The sequence below is a fragment of the Ursus americanus genome, chromosome 16, assembly GCF_024610735.1.
Source record: "Ursus americanus isolate L20-20 chromosome 16, mUrsAme1.1.p, whole genome shotgun sequence".
Classification (NCBI taxonomy): domain Eukaryota; kingdom Metazoa; phylum Chordata; class Mammalia; order Carnivora; family Ursidae; genus Ursus; species Ursus americanus.
This window is the reverse complement of record NC_142142.1, coordinates 31,064,415-31,078,333: the sequence shown is the minus strand read 5'-3', so window position 1 is coordinate 31,078,333 and position 13,919 is coordinate 31,064,415. Positions and strand designations below refer to the sequence as shown.

Genomic DNA, 13,919 nt, shown 5'->3' with positions numbered 1-13,919 from the left:
TTTGGTTTCAACTGATCTTGTGGTTGTGGGATCGAGCCCCTCGTTGGGCTCCAGACTCAGCTTGGAGTCTGCTGGATATTCTCTCACACTCTTTCTAAAATAAAGAAATAAATAAAATCTTTAAAAATAAATAAATAAAAATAAAAAGTAAAACTCAGCCTGTATACTGAAGTAGGTGTTTGTAAACAATCCATCTTCTTCGAACTAGTAAAGGAGACCTAACCAAGAATAGAAAAACATCAACTTAAAAAAAAAAAAACGGCAAATATTAGTCCATAGAAGATACTCAATCAATATAAAATTTTTGATAAATTTATTTAAATTTACTAAAATTGTTTAGAATCAATTGTGCTGTCTTAATCATTATTATCTTAGTAACAATTATTTTTTTTAAACTCAGTTTGAACTTAAGAAGTAATGTTATGACTTTTTAAAACCTGGAATCAAGTTTTCTTCTGCACTTGGTCAAGTCCTGGCTGCCCTTCAGATGATTCAAAAGACTAGGTCTCAGACTTCCAGCGTGAGTTGAATCAATTAGATGCTGCCCCAGCCAGACTTAGTAACAATGTTTTTTTCTCCCTGCTTTCCTTTTTGCTGCTCACTTCGGCTACTTAAATTAGGTAGCTACTATGTGCCTGCTTTTCGGCTGTGAAATGAGTGAGACAGGGTTTCTAATGTCAGGGAACAGAGTCCTGTAGGGAAGTCTGGTATGAAAATGAAGGAACCTCGAGAAGTGGCTAAGCCATCCTGAAAGTCTGAGCACTGCTCTCTTTTCTCCTGACCCCATTATTGTGTTCATACAGCAGCTCCAAGGCTCTTTTCCTGTGTGCTCATCTCCACTTTTTTTTTTTTAAAGATTTTATTTATTCTACAGAGATAGAGACAGCCAGCGAGAGAGGGAACACAAGCAGGGGGAGTGGGAGAGGAAGAAGCAGGCTCATAGCGGAAGAGCCTGATGCAGGGCTCGATCCCATAATGCCAGGATCACGCCCTGAGCTGAAGGCAAACGCTTAACCGCTGTGCCATCCAGGTGCCCCTCATCTCCACTTTTATTGAGTGCTTTTCCCTTGAAAAACCTAATACCTTTCATTCCTTTCTGGAACTATAGTTTATGAAAGAAGCCATGCTTTTCTGCACAAAAACATTACAACCAATGATCAGCGATAATTTTTCAGCTCTGCTAGAGAATGTGTTACCACCTCTACAGGGGAGTCTCTTCCACCAGTGTGTTTCTGTTTTTCAGCCCTCAATGGATACCTCTTTGGAAACCTCCCTGAGCCTGAGATGTGTGTTGGTGAATCGGTGTCCTGGCACCTCTATGGAATGGGGAATGAGATAGATATCCATTCCATCTATTTTTATGGTAACACCTTTATCAGCAGAGGGCACCGGACTGATGTCATCAACCTGTTCCCAGCCACCTTCCTGACAACGGAAATGGTAGTCGAGAATCCTGGGAAGTGGATGATAACTTGCCAAGTTAGTGATCACCTACAAGGTAAAAAGGACAAAGACCAGTGTAGTGTGTGGATGTTTAGAGTCAATGATGCTCATTCACTGTCTGTTGTTAGATAGGTTCTTGTATTATATTTAATTAAATATTGAATATAGAGGAAAATGTACAATGCTCATTTATTTGCCATCCTATCAACAGCTATTTATTCATCAACTCCCTATGAAAAAGGTGGGAGGTGAATGAAAGAAATGGTAAGAACTTCAAGGAGACTATGGTCTAGTAGCTAGACTTAGACATTTATAAATCAATAAAATTTGAGGCAGAAAGATAAATGCCCTTTGTTTCTTATAGTCACTTCTCTGGAACAACAGAGGGACTTCTTGAGGCATTGGCTCCTAATCTGAGTCCTGAAATATGGGTAGGAGTTGAACAGATGAAGAAGGGAAGAAAGGCTTTCCAGGCAGAGGAAGCACCATGAACCAGGAAAAAGACATGTTCTACATAAGCAACTGTAAACAGAATAATAATATTTTAGCATTGGAGAGAAATTTATACATAATCTGGACCAACCCACCATCTAATTCTTCAATTTCCTTCTAGACATCTCTTTTAAGTAATTGTAGCAGCCCATTTCATCTCTGAGCTGCTGTGTTAGAATGTTCTTCCTTATATTGAGACAAGATCCAATGATAGTTGCAAAATCCTATGATTTACATGATAAACAATTTTTTTTTACTTAAATGCCTGTTGAATGACTTAGTCTTGGTCCCTTGGGACCACACAGAATGGGTCTCTCCTCAGCTGGACCCTAGGCTTATGGCAGAAGAGTGATAAGAAAGAAGCCTAGAGGCAGAGCCTAGTGGGAGGAGATTTGAAGGGCAAGGCTAAGGAGTCAGCACTGTGTCTGGAAGGCCAGGTGGGTTCTTCCAGATCCTTAGGCATACCAGTGACATAATCAGTGCAGCAATTTAGGAAGATAAGTATGATACCTGTGTGCAGAGAAGATTTGATGGAGAGATTCTGGCCACTGGATGCTAGTTAGGAAACATTGTCAACATTAGAGTTAGACATAGAAAAGGTCTGGCCTAAGATGGTGAAAACAAAATAGAAAAAAAAAAGGTGTCCATAGAATAGACACAGAAGAAATAATGTGTAATTAAATTTGGATACTGTCTCACTACCCACAGTCACCAGCAGGTACAGGGATGCTACTCTCCAGGGCAGCTTTGATAACACATTCTTGTTCCCGTCAACCTTAAGCAGCTAATCTTAACATTAGTCAGCTGGGTTATTCCAATTAAATTCAATTCAACAAATGTTCAGTGGGTCAGTAAACATGTACCAGATACTGTTCTGGGAAGACAAAGATGATAAAGACAAGATTCCCATTCTTATTTCCTCCCAGTTTTGTTGAGGTATAATTGACACATAGGAATTGCATATATTTAAGATGTGCAACTTGGTATTTTGGTATATGCATACTGTGAACACTTCACTGCACTCAAACTAATTAACATACCCATGACCTCGCATGGTTAACTGTATGTATGTGCGCCCATGCTGAGAACACTTGAGATCTCAAAGAGTAGAAAGTTATGCAAGATGAATGAGTTCTGGAGACCTAACGTACAGCAGAATGACTATGGTCAATACTGTCGAGTGTACTTGAAATTTCCTAAGAGGGCAGATATTAAGCGTTCATACTGCAAGATCCCTATTCTTACAGGTTCTCATGCTGTTATATGTAGGGAGAAACTAGTTTTAAAATCATGAGAGACTATGGACTATGAGAAACAAACTGAGGGCTACAGAGGGGAGGGGGGTGGGGGAATGGGATAGACCGGTGATGGGTAGTAAGGAGGGCACATATTGCATGGTGCACTGGGTGTTATACACAACTAATGAATCATCGAGCCTTACATCGAAAACCGGGGATGTACTGTATGGTGACTAACATAATATAATAAAAAATCATTATTAATAAAAAAAAAATAAAGTGGACAAATAAAATCAAGGCTTTAGCAGCTATTTGAGACTAGTAAGACTGCTAAGCATGGCCAGTGGTTGTGGACATAGCTGGTGTTTATACATTACTGAAATATAATATTCCCTGAATTGTCCATACCCTCAGAAAAAAATTATCATAGAAAATTAGGAAATACACTTAATTTTTAAAATCAGCAATCCTGTTTTAGGATAATGGTGTTACATTTTGGGGAACATTCTCCCTCTATTTTTAGACCTTTGTACATAAGTGCATGTTACTTATAAAATGTATCTATTAATACTGCCCTTGATCTTACTTTTCTCACTTATTGATATGCCAGAAATATATTTCCATGTTAGTGAATATAGAGCCACTTCATCATTGTTAATCTTCCCAATGTCCTTTCAAAGGAGATCACGATTTACCCAACCAGTATCTCTTGCTTAACACTTGTATTTTCCCCCATTTTGGGGGGGACTATCATAAACCATACTAAAAAACTTCAGTTTACAGCTATGTTACACTTTTGTCTGATATTTCTTTAGGAAAACTCTTAGATTTAGAATTTTTAGGTCAAAGAGTTTGATTTTTCTCTTAAAGCTATGGAACAACATGCATTGCCAAATTCCCTTTACTCTTTACCCTTAGTGTGTGAGCATTCCCATTCATCTGCCAACACTGAGAAATATTAATGGTTCTAAATCTTTACCAATCTGATAAATGGGCAATACTGTCACTTGATTTTTTTTAATGTTTTTTTATTATATTATGTTAGTCACCATACAGTACATCCCTGGTTTCTGATGCAAAGTTCGATGATTCATTAGTTGCGTATAACACCCAGTGCACCATGCAATACATGCCCTCCTTACTACCCATCACCAGTCTATCCCATTCCCCCCTCCCCTCTGAAGCCCTCAGTTTGTTTCCCAGAGTCCATAGTCTCTCATGCTTCATTCCCCCTTCTGATTACCCCACCCTTTCTTTATCTCTTTCTTCCCCTACCGATCTTCCTAGTTCTTATGTTCCATAGATGAGAGAAATCATATGATAATTGTCTTTCTCTGCTTGACTTATTTCACTTAGCATAATCTCCTCCAGTCCTGTCCATGTTGCTGCAAATGTTGGGTAATCGTTCTTTCTGATGGCTGAGTAATATTCCATTGTATATATGGACCACATCTTCTTAATCCAGTTATCTGTTGAAGGGCATCTCGGCTCCTTCCACGATTTAGCTATTGTGGACAATGCTGCTATGAACATTGGGGTGCATATGGCCCTTCTCTTCACTACGTCTGTATCTTTGGGGTAAATACCCAGTAGTGCAATGGCTGGGTCATAGGGTAGCTCAATTTTTAACTTTTTAAGGGACCTCCACACTGTTTTCCAGAGAGGCTGCACCAACCTGCATTCCCACCAACAATGTAGGAGGGATCCCCTTTCTCCACATCCTCTCCAACAATTGTTGTTTCTTGCCTTGTCTATTGTTGCCATTCTAACTGGCGTAAGGTGGCATCTCAGTGTGGTTTTGATTTGAATTTCCCTGATGGCTAATGATTTTAAACATTTTTCATGTGTCTGTTGGCCATTTGTATGTCCTCATTGGAAAAGTTTCTGTTCGTATCTTCTGCCCATTTTATGATTTATTTGTTTCTCGTGTATTGAGTTTGAGAAGTTCTTTGTAGATCTTGGATACCAGTCTTTTATCTGTAGCATCATTTGCAAATATATCCTCCCATTCCGTGGGCTGCCTCTTCGTTTTTTTGATTGTTTCCTTGGCTGTGCAGAAGCTTTTTATTTTGATGAAGTCCCACATGTTCACTTTATCTTTTGTTTCTCTTGCCTTTGGAGATGTATCATGAAAAAGGTTGCTTTGGCCGATATCATAGAGGTTGTTGCCTATGTTGTCCTCCAGGATTTTGATGGATTCCTGTCTCACATCGAGGTCTTTCATCCATTTGGAGTTTATTTTTGTGTACGGTGTGACAGAGTGGCCAAGTTTCATTCTTTTGCATGTAGCTGTCCAATTTTCCCAGTACCATTTATTGAAGAGACTGTCTTTTTTTCACTGGATGTTTTTTCCTGCTTTATCAAAGATTAGTTGCCCAAAGAGCCGAGGGTCCATTTCTGGGTTCTCTATTCTGTTCCATTGGTCTGTGTGTCTGTTTTTGTGCCAGTACCATGCTGTCTTTGTGATCACAGCTTTGTAGTACAGCTTGAAATCCGGCATTGTGATGCCCCCAGCTTTTGTTTTTCCTTTTCAACAGTTCCTTGGAGATTCGGGGCCTTTTCCGGTTCCATACAAATTTAAGGACTATTTGTTCCAGTTCCTTGAAAAATGTCATTAGTATTCTGATTGGGATAGCATTGAAAGTGTAGATTGCTCTGGGTAGCATGGACATTTTAACTATGTTAATTCTTCCGATCCATGAGCATGGAATATTTTTCCATCTTTTTGTGCCTTCCTCAATGTCTTTCAAGAGTGATTTATAGTTTCTAGAATATAGGTCCTTTATGTCTCTGGTTAAGTTAATTCCAAGGTAACGTATGGTTTTTGGTGCTATTGTAAATGGGATGGATTCCCTAATTTCTCTTTCTTCAGTCTCATTATTCGTGTATAGAAATGCAACTGATTTCTGAGCATTGATTTTGTATCCCGCCACATTACTGAATTGCTCTATAACTTCTAATAGTTTGGGAGTGGATTCTTTTGGGTTTTCCATATAGAGTATCATGTCATCTGTGAAGAGAGACAGTTTGACTTCTTCTTTGCCGATTTGGATAACTTTTATACCTTTTTGTTGCCTGATTGCTGTTGCAAGGAGTTCTAGTACTATGTTGAATAATAGTGGCGAGAGTGGGCATCCTTGTCGTGTTCCTGATCTTAAGAGAAAGGCTTCCAGCTTTTCCCCGTTGAGAATAATATTTGCTGTAGGTTTTTCATAGATGGCTTTTATGATCTTGAGAAATGTACCATCTATTCCTACACTCTGAAGGGTTTTAATCAGGAAAGGATGCTGTACTTTGTCAAATGCTTTTTCTGCATCTATTGAGAGAATCATATGATTTCTGAATTTTTGTTTCTGGATAAAATCTAAGACACTGATAGATTTGCGAATGTTGTACCACCCCTGCATCCCAGGGATGAATCCCACTTGGTCATGATGGATAATCCTTTTAATGTACAGTTGGATTCTATTAGCCAGGATCTTGTTGAGGATTTTGGTGTCCATATTCATTAGGGAAATCGGTCTGTAATTCTCCTTTTTGTTGGGGTCTTTGCCTGGTTCGGGGATCAAGGTAATATTGGCCTCATAGAATGAGTTCAGTAGCTTTCCTTCTGTTTCTATTTTTTGAAATAGCTTTATGAGAATAGGTATTATTTCTTCTTTGAATGTTTGGTAGAATTCCCCAGGAAAACCATCCGGGCCTGGAGTTTTATTTTTTGGAAGATTGTTTATCACTGACTCAATCTCCTCAGAATTAATTATCTGCTTAAAAACCAATTTCGGGGCACCTGGGTGGCACAGCGGTTAAGCGTCTGCCTTCGGCTCAGGGTGTGATCCCGGCGTTATGGGATCGAGCCCCACATCAGGCTCCTCCACTATGAGCCTGCTCCTTCCTCTCCCACTCCCCCTGCTTGTGTTCCCTCTCTCGCTGGCTGTCTCTATCTCTGTCAAATAAATAAATAAAATCTTTTTAAAAAATTAAAAAAATAAAAAATAAATAAAAAATAAATTTCTTCCTGTTTCAGTCTTGGTAGTTTATGGGTTTCCAGGAAGGCCTCCATCTCTTCCAGATTGCTTAATTTATTGGCATAAAGCTGTTGATAAAAGTTTCTAATAATCCTTCCAATTTCATTGGTGTTGGTTGTGACCTCTCCTTTTTCATTCATAATTTTATTAATTTGGGTCCTTTCTCTATTCTTTTGGATAAGTCTTGCCAGAGGTCTGTCAATTTTATTAATTCTCTCAAAGAACCAGCTTCTAGTTCTGTTGGTCTGCTCTACTGTACTCCTGGTTTCTAATTCGTTGATTTCTGCTCTAATTTTGGTCATCTGCTTCCTTGTGCGTGGATTAGGCCTGTCCCTCTGTTGCTGTTCCAGCTTCTTGAGGTGAGAATATAAAAACTGCATTTTAGATTTTTCTATTCTTTTGAGTGAGGCTTGGATGGCTATGTGTTTCCCCCTTAGGACTGCCTTTGCAGTATCCCATAGGTTTTAGACTGTTGTGTTTTCATTCTCGTTGGTCTCCATAAATTGTTTAATTTGATTTTTGATTTCCTGGTTTATTGAATCATTCCTGAGCAAGATGGTTCTTAGTCTCCAAGTGTTTGAGTTTCTTCCAAATTTTTCCTTGTGGTTGAGTTCCAATTTCAAAGTGTTGTGGTCTGAGAATATGCAGGGAATAATTTCATCCTTTTGGTATCGGTTGAGACCTGTTTTGTGTCCCAGAACATGGTCTATTCTTGAGAATGTTCCATGGGCATTAGAATAGAATGAGTATTCTTTGGTTCTGGGGTGTAGTGTTCTATATATATCTATGAGGTCCAACTCGTCGAGTATGGCATTCAAAGCCTTTGTTCCTTTACTGAGTTTTTGCAAGGGTGTTCTATTTCTGATAGTGGGGTGTTGAGGTCCCCTATTATTAGTGTATTTTTATCTATATGTCTCTTTATTCTGGTTAAGAGTTGGCTTGTGTATCTTGCTGCTCCCCTGTTGGGGGCATATATATTTATAATTGTCATATCCACTTGTTGGATACATCCTTTAAGAATAATATAGTGCCCTTCTGTGTCTCTAACTATAGTCTTTAGTTTAAAATCCAATCTATCTGATATGAGAATTGCTACCCCAGCTTTCTTTTGAGGTCCATTTGCGTGAAAGATGGTATTCCATTCCTTTACTTTCAGTCTGAAGGTATCTTTGGGTTCAAAATGAGTCTCTTGTAGACAGCAAATGGATGGGTCATGTCTTTTTATCCAATCTGCAACCCTGTGGTGTTTTATGGGAGCATTCAGGCCATTTACGTTGAGACTGAATATTAAGAGAGATGATTTTAATGATGCCATGTTGCCAGTAAAGTCTTTGTTTCTATCGATTGTGACTTTCTGTTCTGTATCACTCTTGGGGCCTTTTTACCTTTATAGAACCCCCCTTAATATCTCCTGTAGGGCTGGTTTTGTGGTTACGAAATTGGTCAATGACTGGCGATTCTGGAAGGTCTTTATTTCTCCACCAATTCTGAATGACAGCCTTGCTGGATAAAGGATCCTTGGCTGCATGTTTTTCTCTGAAAGAGCTTTAAAAATGCCCCCCCCAACCCTTTCTCTCATTCCCTCATTCAGGTTTGTGTAGACAGGCCTGACGTAATTTTAAAATGCCCCCCCACCCCTTTCTCTCATTCTCTCATTCAGGTTTGTGTAAACAGGTCTCACATAATTCTGATACCTTTGCCTTGGTCCGTGAGAGATTTCTTTGCCCTGGCCGCTTTCAATACTGTATCCTTGGATCTAATATTTGCGAAATGCACTATGACGTGACGTGGCGTAGGTTTGTCATGGTTGAGCTTGGGAGGGGTCCTCTCTGCCTCTTGGACACGAATGTTTGTTTCCCTTGCTAGATTAGGGAAGTTTTCAGCTACAGTTTGTTCAAATATCTCTTCTAGACCTCTGTTTTTCTCCACCCCCTCGGGGATGCCGATGATTCTGACATTGGATCGTTTCATTGAGTCAGTGATCTCCCGTAACCTACATTCGTGGGCGTGGATTTTTTTAAGTCCAGATTCTATTTTCGCTTTTTCTTCTACTAACCCATCCTCCAATTCGCTAATATGTTCTTCTGCCTCAGTGACCCTGGCCGTCAGAGCCTCTAGTTTTAACTGCATTTGGCTCATAGAATTTTTAATTTCTGCCAGATTCGCTCTCATTTCCGCCCTTAGAGATTCTATATTCTCATTAACATTTTCGTTAATACTTTTTTCAAGTCTACACATCATCTTGACCATTGTTACCCTGAATTCCATTTCTGATAATTTGGTTATATCCATATCCATTAGTTCTGTGGCAGAGGCCACAGACTCATTGTCTTTTCTTTGTTGGGGGGGATTTCTCCTTCTTGTCATTCTGATGAGGAGAGGTTGCGGGGTTGTCCAGAGCCCAAATTATTGACTGGGACCCAGGCCGTGCACCCTTGTTTTATAGGGATCTTAGGGATGTGGGCTTCTTGATTTTTCAGCCTGCCTTCTGGGGGAGGGGCCTGCCGCGCCGATACTCAGGCAGCCCTGTTTGGGTAGAGTCTCCGTGTCCCCATGCGAGGGGGTAGGGGATAGGCACCCTGTGAGCCGGTCTTTCCAGGCTTTTGTTCTCTGGCAGCTTTCCCTGGCGGTTTGCTGTGCCTCTTCTGAGAGTCAGAGCAGCAGCGGCCGAATCTCAGCCTCTGTCTCAGAACAGAGGGATTGCTGCCCGTTCTCCACTGATGTTCTGGCCACTTTAACTCTGTTTGTGTTGGTGCTGCTCAACCCTGCAGCGTCCCGGGATGTGCGCCCCACACCCGGTGTCCCAGCCCTCACTTCCAGGGCCAGCGCGTTTCTGTCCTTTGTGTTTCTAACACCACCAGCTGCCAGCTGCCCTGCGCGCACTCCGGAGCTCCCGGTCTCAGTCTGAATCCAGTGAGCACACTGGAGCTCCGTTTCAGTCTGGTCACGCGCGTTCCCCGGCTCATGGTCTCAGTCTGCTCTCTCGCGGGTGCCAGTCCGTGAGCCTGCCCGCTCCCCCGTGCAGGTGGCTAATGCTTCCCGGGGCCGAACGCAGTGGCTCCCTCCCCCTTCCATTTATCTTCCGATATCTGTGTGTGGTTTCACGGCTCCCCGCTTCGTACCTCAATACTCAGCGCTGGAGATGTTCATTTGTAGAGATCCAGATGTATCTTCCTGCGTCTCAGGCTGATTCCGTGGATGTTCAGGCTGGTCTGGTACCTATTCAACTCGACTCAGGGGACCGGCTGAAAAAGGGGTCCCCTACTCATCTGCCATCTTCCCAATCCCCCAATAGTGTCGCTTGATTACTATTAACCTTGAACTGGTTTTTTTTCATGTGTTTATAGGTCAATGGTATTTAGATAGATTTTATGAATAATCTATTGATGTCTCTTGTCCATTTTTCCATTGGGAGATTTACTCTCTTCTTTCTTATTTGTCAAATATATTCACATATTAATCTTTTGTCCTATGTGTTAAGGTATCCCCTTACCCACCATTTATCCTTCACTTTTAACTTCGTTGAGTTCCTATTTTCTGTACAAAAGTTTTCAATGTTTACGAAGTCAGATTATCAGTCTTATCCTGTCTGATTTCTTTTGTGAGCACTTAAACTCTGACTTGTGGTTTTCCTCTGTTCTGCAGCTGGCATGCTGGGACAGTACAACGTTGGTAACTGCAAAGGTGACATTCCTCACCCCAAAATGAAGGGTCAGCAGAGGCACTACTTTATAGCAGCTGAAAAAGTTCTTTGGGATTATGCTCCTCAAGGCTATAACAAATTCAGTGGTCTTCCCCTAAATGCTTCTGGCAGGTAAGTACTCTTTGCTGGTGTTTCTAAGCTTCTCTTAAGAGAGGCATCTGTTAGACTTTTTCCTGTGACTTCACTTGTATTCCCAGCCCATTTCCTATGAGCACATACTCCATAGATGGTGTAACGACACCACTTAAAGGGTTCTGAGCCCCTTAAAGAACCTATTGCTGAGAATTGGAAGAGTATTTATTGTGTCATGATTGGCTGCCTAAATCAAAGCAGTACATTCATTCATTCATTCATCAAACATTTCTTGAGCACGTCTTGGGTGCAAATTGCAGTGCTAAGTGCCATGAGAAATACTAAGCTGATAGAGAATAGAATAAGGCCTTTGCACATGTGGAAAAGACAGTTTTGAAGAGAGAATAAGACAGGATCCCTTTCAGTGGAGGTGAACTGGCCAAGGAAAGCTACCCTTTTTGGTTCAAGGATAGCCTGATAAGTTATACCCCCTCTACCCAGAGTGTCCTTTTCCTTCCTATCCAACAAAATGTTATTTTTCCTTCAAAATCTAATTCTAATGTCACCTCTTAAATGAAGCCTCCCCTGACCCCTGAGTCATTGTTAATCATTTTCTCTCCCATAGCATGTAGTAGTTTTCAAATTAAATCTAGCAATTCATTAAGTAGATGTGGACTCCTGTGACTTATATTATAGAATCCTGTGCAATGGTGTCTGTGAAAGCATTTAAAGACGTGCAGTATGATACCAAGAATGATCATTATTACCCCATGATCTCTTTTATGTTTGAGGGAGTGTTTTTAAAATTCTCTTTGTGATGGATAAGATACCCTTCATTTCTTTAATCATAATTTTATTCATTTATTCATTCTTCCATCAAACCAATGCCCTTGAACCTAACCTAAAGAATATGTATGAACCATATATGAACCTGTTTGATATTGACATTCTATTGACCAGTATTTCTCCATAGGCAGAGTAATGAGAATTGGCATTGGGAATTTTGTCTTAGAAGCCTTCCTTCCAGAATTCTGAAGCACCTTATAAAATATGAACTATTAAACTATATTTAACTGATATTTAATGTGACATGTGAAAACAAACATAAAAACTGACATGAGGGTTGCAGGAAGGTCTAAGGCAGTGTTCCCACCCTCAAGTCAGAAAGAACCCATGTGTGCAGAAGAGAAGTAATTTGGCAAGTTGCAAATAAGATTAAGATGAGTTGTCCAGACAAGTGAGTTCTCTGGGCATTCAGAGAGAGCTGAGACAGCCAGGGAACACTTCATGGAGGAAATGGGACTTGAGCAGAGTCTTGAAGAATAGTGGAAATTATATAAGTGAATCGTAAGGAAGGAAATTTTAAATGCCAGGGTTAGTGACATCAAAATGATTGGATGGAGGATTTGCGCAGGGGAGTGGAGGTTTGCCTAGCGCCATGGAGAGAGGATTGGGTAAACTGGATCTCAACTGCAGAGGTCCTATAATCCTTTTGAACTTTATCAGATTGGCGGCTGTAAGAGGAAGATGTTAGAGCAGGTAAATGGCCGTTGAAATAACCATCTTGGAGATTAATGCTGTAGCTGTGCGTATGCTGAGGGCGAACCCGGAGTGAGCTGAGGCCAGAGGGAGGGCGTGGAGTGTGCAGCTGCAGCTCTGTAAAATATTGCAAACACAAGGTGACAGGGGCAGGTACGGAGGTGGTGACAGCGGGGAGAAAGGCAAGGAAAAGAGGCAAAAAGGGTACAGAGAAGGAAGGATGAACAAACAAAATAAGGAGATGAGGCAGAGAGAGAAGACAAAACCAACCTGCAGGAGTGCTGGCACCATCAGCAAAAATAAGGTATCTAGAGATAGTGCTCATCAGAATTCACCTCACCATAGTTCACAACTTTGGAATTTGGTATTTCACGTATATAGCTTATACAATAACTCTCCATTGACTAAACTATTTGATTAACTAGACACTCCATTCCTTAATCATGCCAGATATCAAAGAGCTTACTATATGCAGAAACTATTCATATTGACATCAGCAAGAGATAGAGGGATACTTACCCTGCAAAGATACCAGTTAGCTCTTTACTTTGTAGAACACCGTTCTGGAACTCCAACTCCAGTAAGAATGGAGTTCACCTGCGCTTTCTTTGGTTGCGGGACCTCTGGGGAAGAAAGTACGGTGGCTAAGAGAGGAATGAGCTTGACCATCATCCAGCCTTCTGGAGACTTTCAAGGCTGGCTGACTATTCCGGGGAACTTGGTTGAAGACTGGACCATCTTTCCCGGGGAGATGGGTGGGTGAATGAGCTAAAGATAATAAAAGGAAGCTCCATGATTAAGACATCTGGTGAATATGTAGAGATGTGCTCTCAGGTTCCTATTCTTTACACAGTGACTCCGAGCTCTACTTCACACAAGGGGACAACAGAATTGGAGGAAAATATTGGAAGGCTCAGTATATGGAGTATGTTGATGCAACTTTTACTCGAAGAAAGAGACTCTCTGAGGCAGAAGCCCATCTTGGAATTCTTGGTAGAATAAAACCATCTGTCATGTTTTGAATGGGGGGAGATGCATTAGCGGGGCATATATGTACATGGAATGACTCTTCTTCTCCTGCCTATATTCACTTCCTTCTGCCCCTTTTCATCCTCTTCTCCCTGCTACTCTTGATATCTTTCAGGCCCCGTCATCAGGGCAGAGGTGGGTGATACCCTGCTAGTGACCTTTGCCAACAAAGCCGACAAAGTCTACAGTATTTTGCCCCATGGCGTGATCTATGACAAGGCCTCTGATGCAGCCCCAAATATAGATGGTGAGTCTCAGCCTGGCCTCTGGGAGGAAAGAGAATGAGGGAACAGAAGACTTAGAACTGGATAGATTTGGTTCAAATGCTGGCCCCTTTTCTTACCAGCCCTGGGAGCTTGTGTGAGTTTGTGCCTTGCT

General features: G+C 41.1%; 1 protein-coding gene across 1 annotated transcript in view; it reads left to right on the top strand.

Annotated features, from left to right (window-relative positions):
* HEPHL1 (hephaestin like 1) overlaps positions 1 to 13,919 on the top strand; it is an 86,753-nt gene that overhangs the window by 23,828 nt on the left and 49,006 nt on the right. Inside the window, exons 5-8 of the mRNA XM_045790844.2 lie at positions 1,244 to 1,498; positions 10,844 to 11,012; positions 13,366 to 13,505; positions 13,657 to 13,788. Coding sequence (XP_045646800.1) covers positions 1,244 to 1,498; positions 10,844 to 11,012; positions 13,366 to 13,505; positions 13,657 to 13,788 — 696 coding nt within the window. The remainder of the gene's footprint in view (positions 1 to 1,243; positions 1,499 to 10,843; positions 11,013 to 13,365; positions 13,506 to 13,656; positions 13,789 to 13,919) is intronic.